The 12,562-nt window shown below is 42.0% G+C and overlaps 1 protein-coding gene across 19 annotated transcripts in view; it reads left to right on the forward strand.

Moving 5' to 3' along the window:
* The window catches only part of RCBTB1 (RCC1 and BTB domain containing protein 1), a 60,472-nt gene that overhangs the window by 13,813 nt on the left and 34,097 nt on the right, over window positions 1–12,562 (forward strand). For 11 of the 19 annotated variants that reach the window (XR_012514370.1, XR_012514371.1, XR_012514372.1 and 8 more), the window contains 3 exons: window positions 6,092–6,260; window positions 6,622–6,772; window positions 11,618–11,784. Coding sequence is in view for 14 of the 19 variants with exons in the window: in XM_074387690.1 (XP_074243791.1) it covers window positions 6,092–6,260; window positions 6,622–6,772; window positions 11,618–11,784 (487 nt within the window). In the remaining 5 variants the exon portion in view is untranslated. The remainder of the gene's footprint in view (window positions 1–6,091; window positions 6,261–6,621; window positions 6,773–11,617; window positions 11,785–12,562) is intronic. The other 8 variants (XM_074387691.1, XM_074387688.1, XM_074387693.1 and 5 more) reach the window with 1 other exon arrangement.

The raw sequence follows: 12,562 nt of genomic DNA on the forward strand, positions 1-12,562 counted from the left end.
CTATTGTGAATAATGCTACTTTGACAGTTAGTATACAACTATCTGTTCAAGTGTCTGCTTTCAATTCTTTGGGGTATATACTAGAAATGGAGTTTCTAGATAATATAATTCTGATGTTTAATTTTTTTGAGAAATTACCATCAGGTTTTCTATAGCAGCTCTATCATCTTACATTCCTACTATCTACATTTAATTTTATATTAATTCATTGTTCTAGATTTTGCCAGAAACATTCTGCCACTGTAGGTTGTGAATCTAAAGCAAGAATGCATCTTAAAACATCTAACAGCCTAGGTGGTAAAACATAATTCAAATAACTAAACTTTTATTTTCATTTGAAATATTCATTTTTGTCACAAAATGTTCGTTATAGAAATTTAAGGCTGGATGGGTGCGGTGGCCCACGCCTCTAATTCCAGCACTTTGGGAGGCTGCGGCGGGCGGATCACCTAAGGTCAGGAGTTTTGAGACAAGCCTGGACAACATGGTGAAACCCCATCTCTACTAAAAATATAATTAGCCAGGCGTGGTGGTGCACACCTGTAATCCCAGATACTTGGGAGACTGAGGGACAAGAATTGCTTGAACTGAGGAGGCGGAGGTTGCACTGCGCCAAGATCATGCCGCTGTACTCTAGACTGGGCAGCAGAAGGAAACTGTGTCTCGGGGGAAAAAAAAAAGAAATTTGGGACTGTATTTTAAAAATACAATGAAGGCCGGGCACGGTGGCTTATGCTTGTAATCTCAGCACTTTGGGAGGCTGAGGTGGGTAGCTCACTTGAGTTCAAGAGTTCTAGACCAGCCTGGCCAACATGGTGAAACCCAGTCTCTACTAAAAGAAAATACAAAATAGGCCTGGCATGGTGGCGCATGCCTGTAATCCCAGCACTCTGGGAGGCCAAGGTGGGTGGATCACTTGAGATTAGAAGTTCAAGACCAGCCTGGCCAACATGGTAAAACCCCATCTCTACCAAAAATATAAAAAAAAATTAGCCAGGTGTGGTGGTGCATGCTTGTAATCCCAGCTAGCTGGGAGGCCGAGGCAGGAGAATCGCTTGAACTGGAAGGTGGAGGTTGCAGTGAGCTGAGATTGTGCCACTGTACTCAAGCCTGGATGACAGAGCGAGGCTCCATCTCAAAAAAAAAAATTAGCTGGGCTTGATGGTGGGCGCCTGTAACCCCAGCTACTTGGGAGGCTGAGGCAGGAGAATTGCTTGAACCCAGGAGGCCGGAGGTTGCAGTGAGCTGAGATTGCACCACTGCACTCCAGCTTGGGCAACAAGAGTGAAACTCTATCTCAAAAACAAAAAAACCCAAAGAAATGGGGACAGCAGGCCAAAAAATAGAATAAAAATACAAAGAAAGAAAATGATGCCACCTGTAATTTTTCCATTGAGATATATTTTGCTTTATACATTTGTCTATATATTGTACTTTAGAAAAATTATAATCATACAGTACATACTGTTTTATAACGTAGCTAAGCTAACCAAGTCTTACAGGGTACATTTATTTTTGTGGTTTTGTTTTGAATTTGGGATATGCATATAGTTAGCTATATGACATGTTTGGGTAGCAGCTTTTCTTGGGATGCCTCCTTGGCAGTGCTTATAAGTTGGAGAAATCGTAGCATCATGGGAAGGAAGAGAGTTGGGCTACCTTGCTCAGGGTGCTTACCAAGGTACGTGACTGTCGGGGAAGGCCTGGGCTGAACAGGCCTGTTGAAGGTTCTTCCCGTTAGCAGTGGCTCCTCTGTATAGGAATAGAACACAAATAGAATCACTTCATATCTTCCTATTTGAAGCATCTAAATTATTGTACAAACCTCTGGATTGATGGTGATGATGGTGATTATTATTTTTTGAGACAGAGTCATACTCTATCACCCAGGCTAGAGTGGAGTTGCACAGTCTTGCCTCACTGCAACCTGTTTCCTGGGCTCAGATGATCCTCCCACCTCAGCCTCCTGAGTAGCTGAGATTACAGGCATGCGCCACCACACCTGGTGTAATTTTGTATTTTTAGTAGAGACACGGTTTTGCCATGTTGGCCAGCCTCGTCTCAAACTCCTGACCTCAAGTGATCTGCCTGCCTCGGTCTCCCAACATGCTAGGATTACAGGTATGAGCCACTGTGCTCAGCCTGTAATGATTTTGTTTGTTTGTTTTTGAGATGGAGTTTCGCTCTTGTTGCCCAGGCTGGAGTGCAGTGCTGCGATCTTGGCTTACTGCAACCTCTGCCTTCCGGTTTCAAGCTATTCTCCTGCCTTAGCCTCCCAAGTAGCTGGGATTACAGGTGCCCACCACCACGTCTGACTCATTTGTTTTGTATTTTTAGTAGAGATAGGGTTTCACCATGTTGGCCTGGCTGGTCTCAAACTTCTGACCTCGTGATCTGCCCGCCTTAGCCCCCCACAGTGCTGGGATTACAGGTGTAAACCACTGTGCCTGGCTGCATACTTTTTGTGTTGTCAACAGTTTAAAGACAGTTGCTGCTATGCATTTATGAGGCAGGATAAAGTCAGAAAGAAGTGATGTTGAGGAAGTTCAGCCATTGAAGGGCTAGGACTGATGTTCTTCATAAGAAAAATTAGAGGGATCTGCTGTGTGACCTTGGTAAGTCATTTCACCTTTGAGCCACAGTCCTCATCTGCCAGGAATGGTTAACAGTCTCCTCTTTACAAGAGTATTATGAAGATTAAATGAAATAATACATGGAAAGCTACCTAATTAACAGTGTCTACGACAAGGCAGGTTCATGATAGTAGTTTCTTCTTTCCTGCTCTTAGCTTTGCTTGATTGTTTTGCTGGGGTACTTACTTGCTTGGCCAACGTTACTGCCTCTGTTGTTCCTATTCATTCAAGAACCCCCCCCCACCCAGCTTCTTCATTATATCTTGAGCACAAAATCACAAATTTCTAGGTTTGTGGGAAACCCATGCTCAAAACAGCAAACGGCTGTCACACTGACAGATGAAAAGCAAACCCAGGACTAAAGCACACTCTTGTTTCCACTATACCAAGCCTGTTGGGGATGCCCTTTTCTTTTATGATGGGTGTGGACATGTAAGATATATGATCTGTTTCTTAAATGTACTCTTAAATGGCAAGTCTTTGGAGAAATACCTTGTAAAATAAAGCTTCATGTAATTTAGCAGTGGGTGAAGTCAGTGCATGTAATAATGCCCATCATTATGAAGGTTAGCCTGATCTTGCAATAGGTTACCAAACCCTTAGGGCAGAGTTGCCCACATTGGTTTAATGATTTTAGAATAATTGCTGCTGTCAGGACGTTGTGTGGTTTTGAATGTCTTATCCCTTTATGTTGTAATTTTAAAGGTGGTGAATCATATTTTTGGCTAATTCTCTATTATGTAAAATTAAAAATTTTGAAGACTAGATATGCTTCATAATTCTAGGAAAACCTGTTTCTGGATTTTCTTGAAATTTACTTACCTGCTTATATGGCTTTATAGGGCTTGATTTCTTGTGACTCCTTTCCCCATCTGTTTTGTAAGAGGCACAAGAGGTCATTTGAGGGGCATCTTGTTTCTTTATATAGATTTTTATTTCATTTTTTTTGGGATCGGGTCTCACCCTCACACAGGCTAGAGTGCAGTGGCGTGATCTCAGCTCAGCTGCAGTCCTGACTTCCTGGGCTCAAGTGATTCTCTCACGTCAGCCTCCTGAGTAACTGGGACTGCAGGCGTGCACCATTGTGCCCGGCTGATTATCTCCCTCCCTCCCTCCCTCCCTCCCTCTTTCCTTCCTTGACAGGGTCTCTCACTCTGTCACTCAGACTGGAGTGCAGTGGCCCGATCTCAGCTTACCACAACCTCCGCCTCCCAGGCTCAAGCTATTCTTCTGCCTCAGCCTCCCTAGTAGCTGGGATTAGAGGCATGTGCCACTACTGCCTGGCTAACTTTTTTTTTTTTTTTTTGTATTTTTAGTAGAGATGAGGTTTCACATTGGCCAGGCTGGTCACAAACTCAACCTCAAATGATCCACCTGCCTCGGCCTCCCAAAGTGCTGGGATTACAGGCATGAACTACTGCACCCAGCCCTTTTTTCATATTTTTTGTAGAGATAAGGGTTTGCCATGTTGCCCAGGCTGGTCTCGAACTCCTGAACTCAAGTGATCCTTCCGGTTTGGGCTCCCAAAATGCTAGGATTACAGGCGTGAGCTACTTCACCCAGCCTTTATTTTTAAACTTTTAAAAGCATTTAAGATCATCTTACCATACAAAGAATACTTAAAAATAAAGAACAAGAAAAAGAACAATGATCTAGTAGAAAATATAGGCACTTTGCACAGAAGACTGACAGTGGGCTCTTAAAATGAGAGTGAGAGGTGAAGAGTGCAGACTCAGGCTTCAGGTTGCCTGGGTGCAGATCCCGACTCTGCCGCTTACGAGTTTGAGCAGATTCTTAAAATTTTCTCCATTTCCCTATTGGTAAAGTGAGGATTAAATGAATGGATAAATATAAAATTACTTAGAATAGTGCTTGGCACATAGTGCTCAGGAAGTTAGTTGTTATTGTTGCAAATCTTCTTCTTATTTTTTGAGATGGGGTGTCACTCTGTCGCCAGGCTGGAGTGCAGTGGTGCGATCTTGGCTCACTGCAACTCCGCTTCCTGGATAGCTGGGACTACAGGCCGGCGCCACTGTGCCAGCTAATTTTTGTATTTTTAGTAGAAACGGGGTTTCACCATGTTGGCTAGGATGGACTTGATCTCTTGAGCTCGTGATCTCCCGCTTTGGCCTCCCAAATATTCTAATTATTTTTTTAAGTGACAACTCACTCATCACAGGGAAATGCCAGTTTCAGCAAAACTGAGATACCGTGAGACTACACTGTGTGGAAAGAGTGTGTGTCAGCAGGCGCCATCCTACATGAATGGTGGTTTTATACTTGGGCACTACTTCATTGGAAGACTGTTTGAAATACTAATAGCTAGTAACGGTAAAATAGCTATTAGACTTTGACCTAGCAATTTTCACTTTTAGGAATTTATTTTAGAAATTTATGTATAAAACAAGATGCCTGTACAATAATATGTAGGCAATAATTGCAGTATTCTAGCAAAAGACTGGAATTGACTTAAATGTTTCTTAGTATAAAACAAGGTATATTGCTAAATCAATGTAATGGAATGCTACAGTAGCATTGAAAATAAATGGAACAGGTCTGTGTGTGCTAATATAGAATTATTTCCCCAATGTACTGTTAAGTAGGGGAAAAAAACTTCCATTTGTGCTTTTGTTTTTAAAGAAACACATACACCCATGCGTACATGTAGTGCTTTCATAAGTATATACTATCTCCAGAAGGAATTACGGATCACTGGGAACAGTGGTGGCCTTTGAGGAGAGGGTCAGGGAGGGATGATAGGGAGACTTGCTTTCTTATCCCCCTTTGTCCATTTGAAACAAAAGTTTTTTCCCATGTTCATGTATTACTCCCCCCTCAAATCCTTTATTTGTCTTCACCGATAGCACCCCCTCTGCCTGCACGCACACTTGTCAAGACATTTGAATGTTACTCGAGTCATCTGGCTCTGCAGTGATGGTGAATAGCCTGATTTGATGATGTTTAATCCTTATTGAATCTGTGATATGATACCTGGGGCGGAAGCCTTGTCATCCAAGTTGGTGCTGGTGGGAAGAATATCTCTGGTCAGTGGGGATGAGGCTTTGGCTAAGCATGCTTCAGCCCTAGGGACCCTGTGTGTGTGTTATTGGAGGTGCTGGAGCCAGAGGGAACTTGGTTTTGACCTTCTCTTTGGCTGTTTTTAGAGGTCTAAGAAGAGGGTGAGTGGGAAGCACGTGTGGAACAAATAAGCACTGACTAGGAAGTGGGCAAGACAAACAGCTAGTTCTCACACGATGTTCTCTTGTGGGAAGAGGCCCAGGGTTGAAGGTTAAGGAAGGATTGCATGCATTGCTGGGGAAAGTGAGTGATCCATGTAACCAAAGGTAGTTCATTTATTCCGGAATCAGCTTTTGTTAGCATTTATTAACAGGTCTTTACTTAAAAGTTAGCTCAGTGGCTATTTAATTTTTTTCTGGAATCCTTTCTGTGTGTTCCAGCAGAGATGTCGGCTTATTTATAGAACTGCTTGAAGCCAGAGTCATGGTGGATGTAGGAAAGTGGCCCATCTTCACTCTGCTCTCCCCTCAAGAGATTGCTTCTATTCGGAAGGCATGCGTCTTCGGCACCTCAGCCAATGAAGCACTATACGTTACTGACGATGATGAGGTAAGAGTCTCTTAAAACCTAGAGTTTAGTTTTAGGGCTTATTTGGGGATTGGTATTCAAAGTGTGCAGTTCAAAGATGGAGAAAAGGCAGAGGATAAAGAAAGAGATCTTCAAGTTCAGGAAGACTATCACTTTAACAGTTTCTTGACTTAATATCCCTCTACTCCATACCACTCTGAGTTTCATAATATAGACAAATGTTCTGTGTCAGCAGAGGTTGAATTTTTCTTAGCATATCAGTGTCTTTTTCACCTCCTGAGCTCTCTAGTTGAACTTGAAATGTCTTATTTTCAGAGCAGAGAAGGGAGTTTTTAATACAGCTTTCAGCCAAAAGACTCAGAAAAAGCCATCTGTTTTCTAGGTCTTTGTGTTTGGACTGAACTATAGTAACTGTCTAGGAACTGGAGATAACCAGAGTACACTTGTACCCAAAAAGCTGGAAGGCTTATGTGGAAAGAAGATTAAAAGCCTCAGTTACGGGAGTGGACCACATGTTCTTCTCAGCACCGAAGGTAAGGCGGGAACCCATCTAACTTTTCAGTTTGTAAGAAATTGAGCGGTTAATTCTAGTGCAGGAGAGATAGGGCTATACCAAATAACTAATTTTGGATTGTTTGTTACTTAATTTCTGAGGAGAAGTACATAAAGCAGGTAAAAGTTAAACATTTCAGGTTAACTCTGGAACGTCTTGCAAATTAGGCAAACTTGGGAGATTTTCGACTGCTTCCATAAAGCTGTGCAAGATTAGATATAGCAAATGTACTGGTCTTTCCAGCCTAATTTTTCAGTGAATTTGTGGTTGCAAGGTAACTTTCAGGGTTCCTTTGATACATTTTTCTAAACACAAATGCTTTCCTTTCTTTGTGTAGTTCTTGCCTCTTGAATTGGGAAATCTTAGTCTATTCTCTGGCATTCATGTGGCTGCCATATTGAAAGAACCGGGGATGCAGGTTGATAGGTTCTTGTCCTTTATTCTCTGCCTCTTCAAGATCACCAAAGGAGAGTAGACATTTTGTATATGTGTGTGATTTATCTGTACTGTGGGCACCCAGCACTCTGAAAGTTGATTATCTATAACCTAAGTGCTTCCTTTTGTACTTAACTCTTGCTCTCTTTCTCCAAGGTCCTCAGCTTTTTGTTGGATAATCGTCTAGGTGGCATTTGGGACATGATGTGCATCCCTGCCTTTCTTTGTCTAGACTGAGGACTCACAGCTTCCTAGGATGCTGTCATAGGTCTTAGTATCTAGCTTTCTAATTGTCTGTAGCTCCTAACTGAATCTACTCCAAGTTCTCTGCATCTTTCTCAGGAGAGCTGTGAAATCCAAATCTGAGCATCATCATCTGGTATGAATATAACTGGAGTTGAGCATAATGAGGTGATTATCTCACTTTGCCTTGTGTAATCATGCCTTCTGGCATCACACTGGTTCTTTCTTTCTTCTTTTTTTTTTTTCTTTTGAGGCAGAGTCTAGCCCTATCACCCAGGCCTGAGTGCAGTGGCATGATCTTGGCTCAGTGCAACCTCCGCCTCCTGGATTCAAGCAATTCTTGTGCCTCAGCCTCCCAAGTACAATTAGAGGCATATGCCACCATGCCTGGCTGATTTTTATATTTTTAGTAGAGATGGGTTTTAAGCATGTTCCTGGCCTCAGGTGATCCACCCACCTTGGCCTCTCAAAGTGCTGGGATTACAGGTGTGAGTCTCCATGCCGGCAACTTTTGCTATTTTTTATGTGACTCTTTTTTCCTCTTTGGAAGCTTCAAGAATTTTTTTTGTAAAGTATTGTGACATAATCATGATTCTATACTCTGGTGTAATTTTTAATTTATTGTGTTGGTCACTTCTGGATATTTATTTCTAGAAAATTTTCTTGTAATATTTCATGGATAAATTCTCTTGTTGGCTGTGTGTGGTGGCTCATGCCTATAATACCAGCACTTTGGGAGGCTGAGGTAGGACATTTGCTCCAAGCCAGGAGTTCAAGACCAGCCTGGTCAACATAGTGAGGCCGTATCTCTTTAAAAAAACAAAAAACAAAAAAAGCTGGGCATGGTGGGGTGCCCTGTAATCCCAGCTACTCAGGAGGCTGAGGCAGGAGGATCACTTGAGCCTAGGAGTTCGAGGTTGCAGTGAGCTATGATTGCCCCATTGCACTCCAGCCTGGGTGACAGAGTGGGACCGCATCTCTAAAAAACACAAATTTTCTTCTTTGTTTTCTCCTTTATGGATTTTTTTCTTAGAAGTTAGAGATTTTGGAGTGATCTTCCTAATTTTTTTTTTTTTTTTGAGACAATCTCTCTGTGCCATCCAGGCTGGAGTGTGGTGGTGCAATCTTGGGTCACTGTAGCCTCATTGTGTGAGCAGGTGGATCACACCTTAACCTCCTGGGCTCAAGCAATTCTCCCACCTCAGCCTCCCAAAGTGCTGAGATTACAGGTGTGAGCCACTGTGCCTGGCCTGATCTTCCTGATTTTTAAACCATGTTCTCTCCCATCTATATTCTGGGAAATTTCTTCAATTTTATCTTACAGTTCTTATGTCACATATTTAACATTTCCATTGTTTTATTTCCAAGTGTTCTTTCTTGTTCTTTAAATGTTCCTTTCCAGAACTTGTTGCTATTGTTTCATGAACTCAGTATCTTCTCTTTGAGATTATTTAGAATTACAGGCTATATTTAAATTACTTTTTTTTTTTTTTTTGAGACAGAGTCTTCCTCTTTTTTCCAGGGGGAAGTGCAGAGGCATGATCCCAGCTTACTGCAACTTCTGCCTCCTGGGTTCAAGCAATTCTCGTGCCTCAGCCTCCTTAGTAGCTGGGATTACATGTGTGCCCCACCACGCCTGGCTGATTTTTGCATTATTATTTTTTAAGACAGAATATCGCTCTGTTACCTAGGCTGGAGTGCAGTGGTGCGATCTTGGGGCTCACTGCAACCTCTGCCTCCCGGGTTCAAGTGAGTCTCCTGTCTCAGTCTCCTGAGTAGCTGGGACTATAGGCGCCTGTCATCAGGCCCAGCTAATTTTTGTATTTTGAGTAGAGATGGAGTTTCACCATATTGGCCAGGCTGGTCTTGAACTCCTGACCTTGTGATCTGCCTACCCCAGCCTCCCAAAGTACTGAGATTATGGGCATGAGTCACTGCACTTGGCCTGATTTTTTTTTTTTTTTTTTTTAAAGTATAGATGGAGTTTCACTATGTTGGCCAGTCTGGTCTTGAACTCCTGACCTCAAGCAGTTCACCTACCTTGGCCTCCCAAAGTACTGGGATTATAGGTGTGAAACATCACGTGCCCAGCCTCATAGAAATTTGTTATAGGTTTTTTTTTTTGTTGTTTTTTTTTTGAGATGGGGTTTTGCTCTTGTTACCCAGGCTGGAGTGCAATGGTGCGATCTCAGCTCACCGCAACCTCCGCCTCCTGGGTTCAGGCAATTCTTCTGCCTCAGCCTCCCGAGTAGCTGGGATTACAGGCACGTGCCACCATGCCCAGCTAATTTTTTTTTGTATTTTCAATAGAGACAGGGTTTCACCATGTTGACCAGGATGGTCTCAATCTCTCGACCTCGTGGTCCACCTGCCTCGGCCTCCCAAAGTGCTGGGATTACAGGCTTGAGCCACCGCGCCCGGCCTTTGTTATAGGTTTTAATAACTGATAGAATTAGCAACTTTCTTTTTTTTTTTTTTTTTTTTTTGTAGGGTTTTCCTGTTTATTCTTGTTTTTTTATTCTTCTCATTAAACTTTCTAATCAGCTTGTCTACCTCCAGAAAGTAATTTGAAGCTTTTATTGCTATTTAAACTTCATAAATTTATGTAGGAAAAACTAGAATCTTTATGATATTGAATTTTTCTGTCCAAGAACAAGATATGCATTTCTCTATTTAAGTCTATTTTTCTGTTTTCAGGAATTAAAACACTCATTAGTTTGGACATTTCTTTCACCTGCTGTAAGTTTAGCATAATATCATGGATCATATTTTTTTTGTGTTTTATACTCTTTCTTTCAGTCTTAAGCCTCATCTTTCTCAGGATGAAATTTCCCATTGATGGTTTCTGTCATAATTTTCGTAGGAGGGAATGCCTCTCGTCAGCCACATGTCAGAGGTTCTCTAGCCTTGTACCTGGAAGAGGACTCTGAGTTTGTGTGGGCTGTCTTCCTTCTGGAGTAGATAAGTAGAAGTCTCTTTCCCCTGGTTGCCTGGGGACTGCTGTGAGCGACCTTCAGTTTAACCACAACACTTGGATTTCTGCTGTTGCCCTAGAGTGTTGTTGCCAGATAGACTGCCTTAATAGGTCAAGATGTTTTATTACCATGGGAAAGACAAGAGGAGAATGATAATTCTGGAAGAACTGCCCTTGGCACTCAGGCGTGCTGTGGAAAGAAATGCCTGAAACGATGGTACTTCTAGAGATAACATAAGAAAAGTTGTCTCCATTGGAATCCTAGAAAAGATAAAGTCATTATAAAAAAATTCAGACAGAGGTGCTTCTGGGTTGGTGATCACATCAAGGTGCTAGGAATGTGGCATGCCAGAGAGGGCATGGGAGCTCTGTGCACCCCCCAGCCCCACATACCTCGCCCTGAGTGTCTCCTCCATTTGGCTCTTCCTGAGTGAATAAGCTGATTATGCTTTCCAACAAGGGTCACAGCAGTGTCAGTGATGATACCTCCAGGTGATGCTAGTCCCCAGCTCCTAAGTTATCCCAGCCTTTGAATCTTCCATCACACACACCATGAAGCAAAGACAAGCCCTCTTCATTGTCCCTTGTCCAAATTCCTAACACAGAATAAATGAGCATAAAAAAAGGTTGCTTTATGTAAAAAAAAAAAAAAAAAAAAAAATTCAGCCAGATTTCATGCCACTAAAATAGTCTGCTTGAAAGAAGCTCTGGGACTTTTGTTTCCCTTGCAAACAGTCTCTTTCCTCTGTACTTTTTGATGAGCGAATAGCAACACACGCTGTACGGGTTCCTGTGAATTGGTATTTGATTAAGCGATGGTAAACATTAACATTGAGCTTTCTTGTCATCTGCCTTTTGCTCGATCTCTGACACACAAACTACTGAGATGGATCAGAGTTTTTAGATAGCCTAATTTTTGTATACATTTGACCTATGATCACATAGCTGATCTGTGTTATTACCAAGTCCTTTCTTTAAAGATTTTGCATCATCTGTCCCGTTCTGTTACCCATCTCTCTCTCCCTTGCCCCATCTGTGGTTATTTAATGCAGAGAGGAGGGGCCAGTGGGAGAGAAATGAAGGCTGGAAAATGAGCTGTACAAAGTTCTGGGGAAGAAAGTACAGGGTTACTCTCTTTTTGGAGCTGATTCTTTGTGTGCTTTGTGTGTACAGATGGAGTGGTTTACGCCTGGGGCCACAATGGTTATAGCCAGCTTGGGAATGGGACAACCAACCAAGGCGTTGCTCCCATCCAGGTCTGTACCAATCTGTTGATCAAGAAAGTGGTGGAAGTGGCTTGTGGCTCACATCATTCAATGGCTCTAGCAGCTGATGGAGAGGTCAGTATGCTGCTTTTATTCTTTATTCTTTTTTCTTTTAAATGGTGGTAAAATATATGTAACATAAAATTTACCAGCTTCACCGTTTTTAAATGTATAGTTCAGTGGTGTTAAGTACGTTCACCTTGTACAGCTGTCACCACCATGTACCCACACATCTGTTTCATCCTGCAAAACTGAAACACTATACCTATTAAACATTCACCCTCATTCTGTCCTCCCCCTGCCCCTGGCAACAACTTTCTACTTTCTGAGTTTGATTATTCTACATACCTCATATAAGTGGAATCATACTGTGCTGAGGAGGAGGAGGCAGCCTAGAAGCTTCCTTTTCTAGGTAAAGGGGGAAGCAGTGTGGATTCTTTAGTGTGTTCTGATAGCTATTGTCACTATGCACTTCTTTGAGTCTTTACATCTCCTCCTGCTGCATTTTAAAGCATTTTCATAGTAAGTAGTTTGGCCTAATAAAACATTTTTATAGCAAAATAATGTTTGCTGTAAAACGTTTTGTCCTTTTGTGACTGGCTTATCTCACTTAGCTTAATATCTCAAGGTTCATCCACTTTGTACCATGTGATAGGATTCTCTTCATTCCTTTTTAGGGCTGAATAATATTCCATTGGATACATACAGTAAGTGCCCATGTAATGTCATTAATAGATTCTTGGAAACTACAACTTGAAGCAAAAGGATATGTAATGAAACCAGTTTTACCATTGGCTAATTGACATAAACAAGAGTTAAGTTCCTATGGTATATTTCTGGTCACAAATATATC

Source organism: Saimiri boliviensis, chromosome 16 (genome assembly GCF_048565385.1).
Source record: "Saimiri boliviensis isolate mSaiBol1 chromosome 16, mSaiBol1.pri, whole genome shotgun sequence".
Taxonomy (NCBI): domain Eukaryota; kingdom Metazoa; phylum Chordata; class Mammalia; order Primates; family Cebidae; genus Saimiri; species Saimiri boliviensis.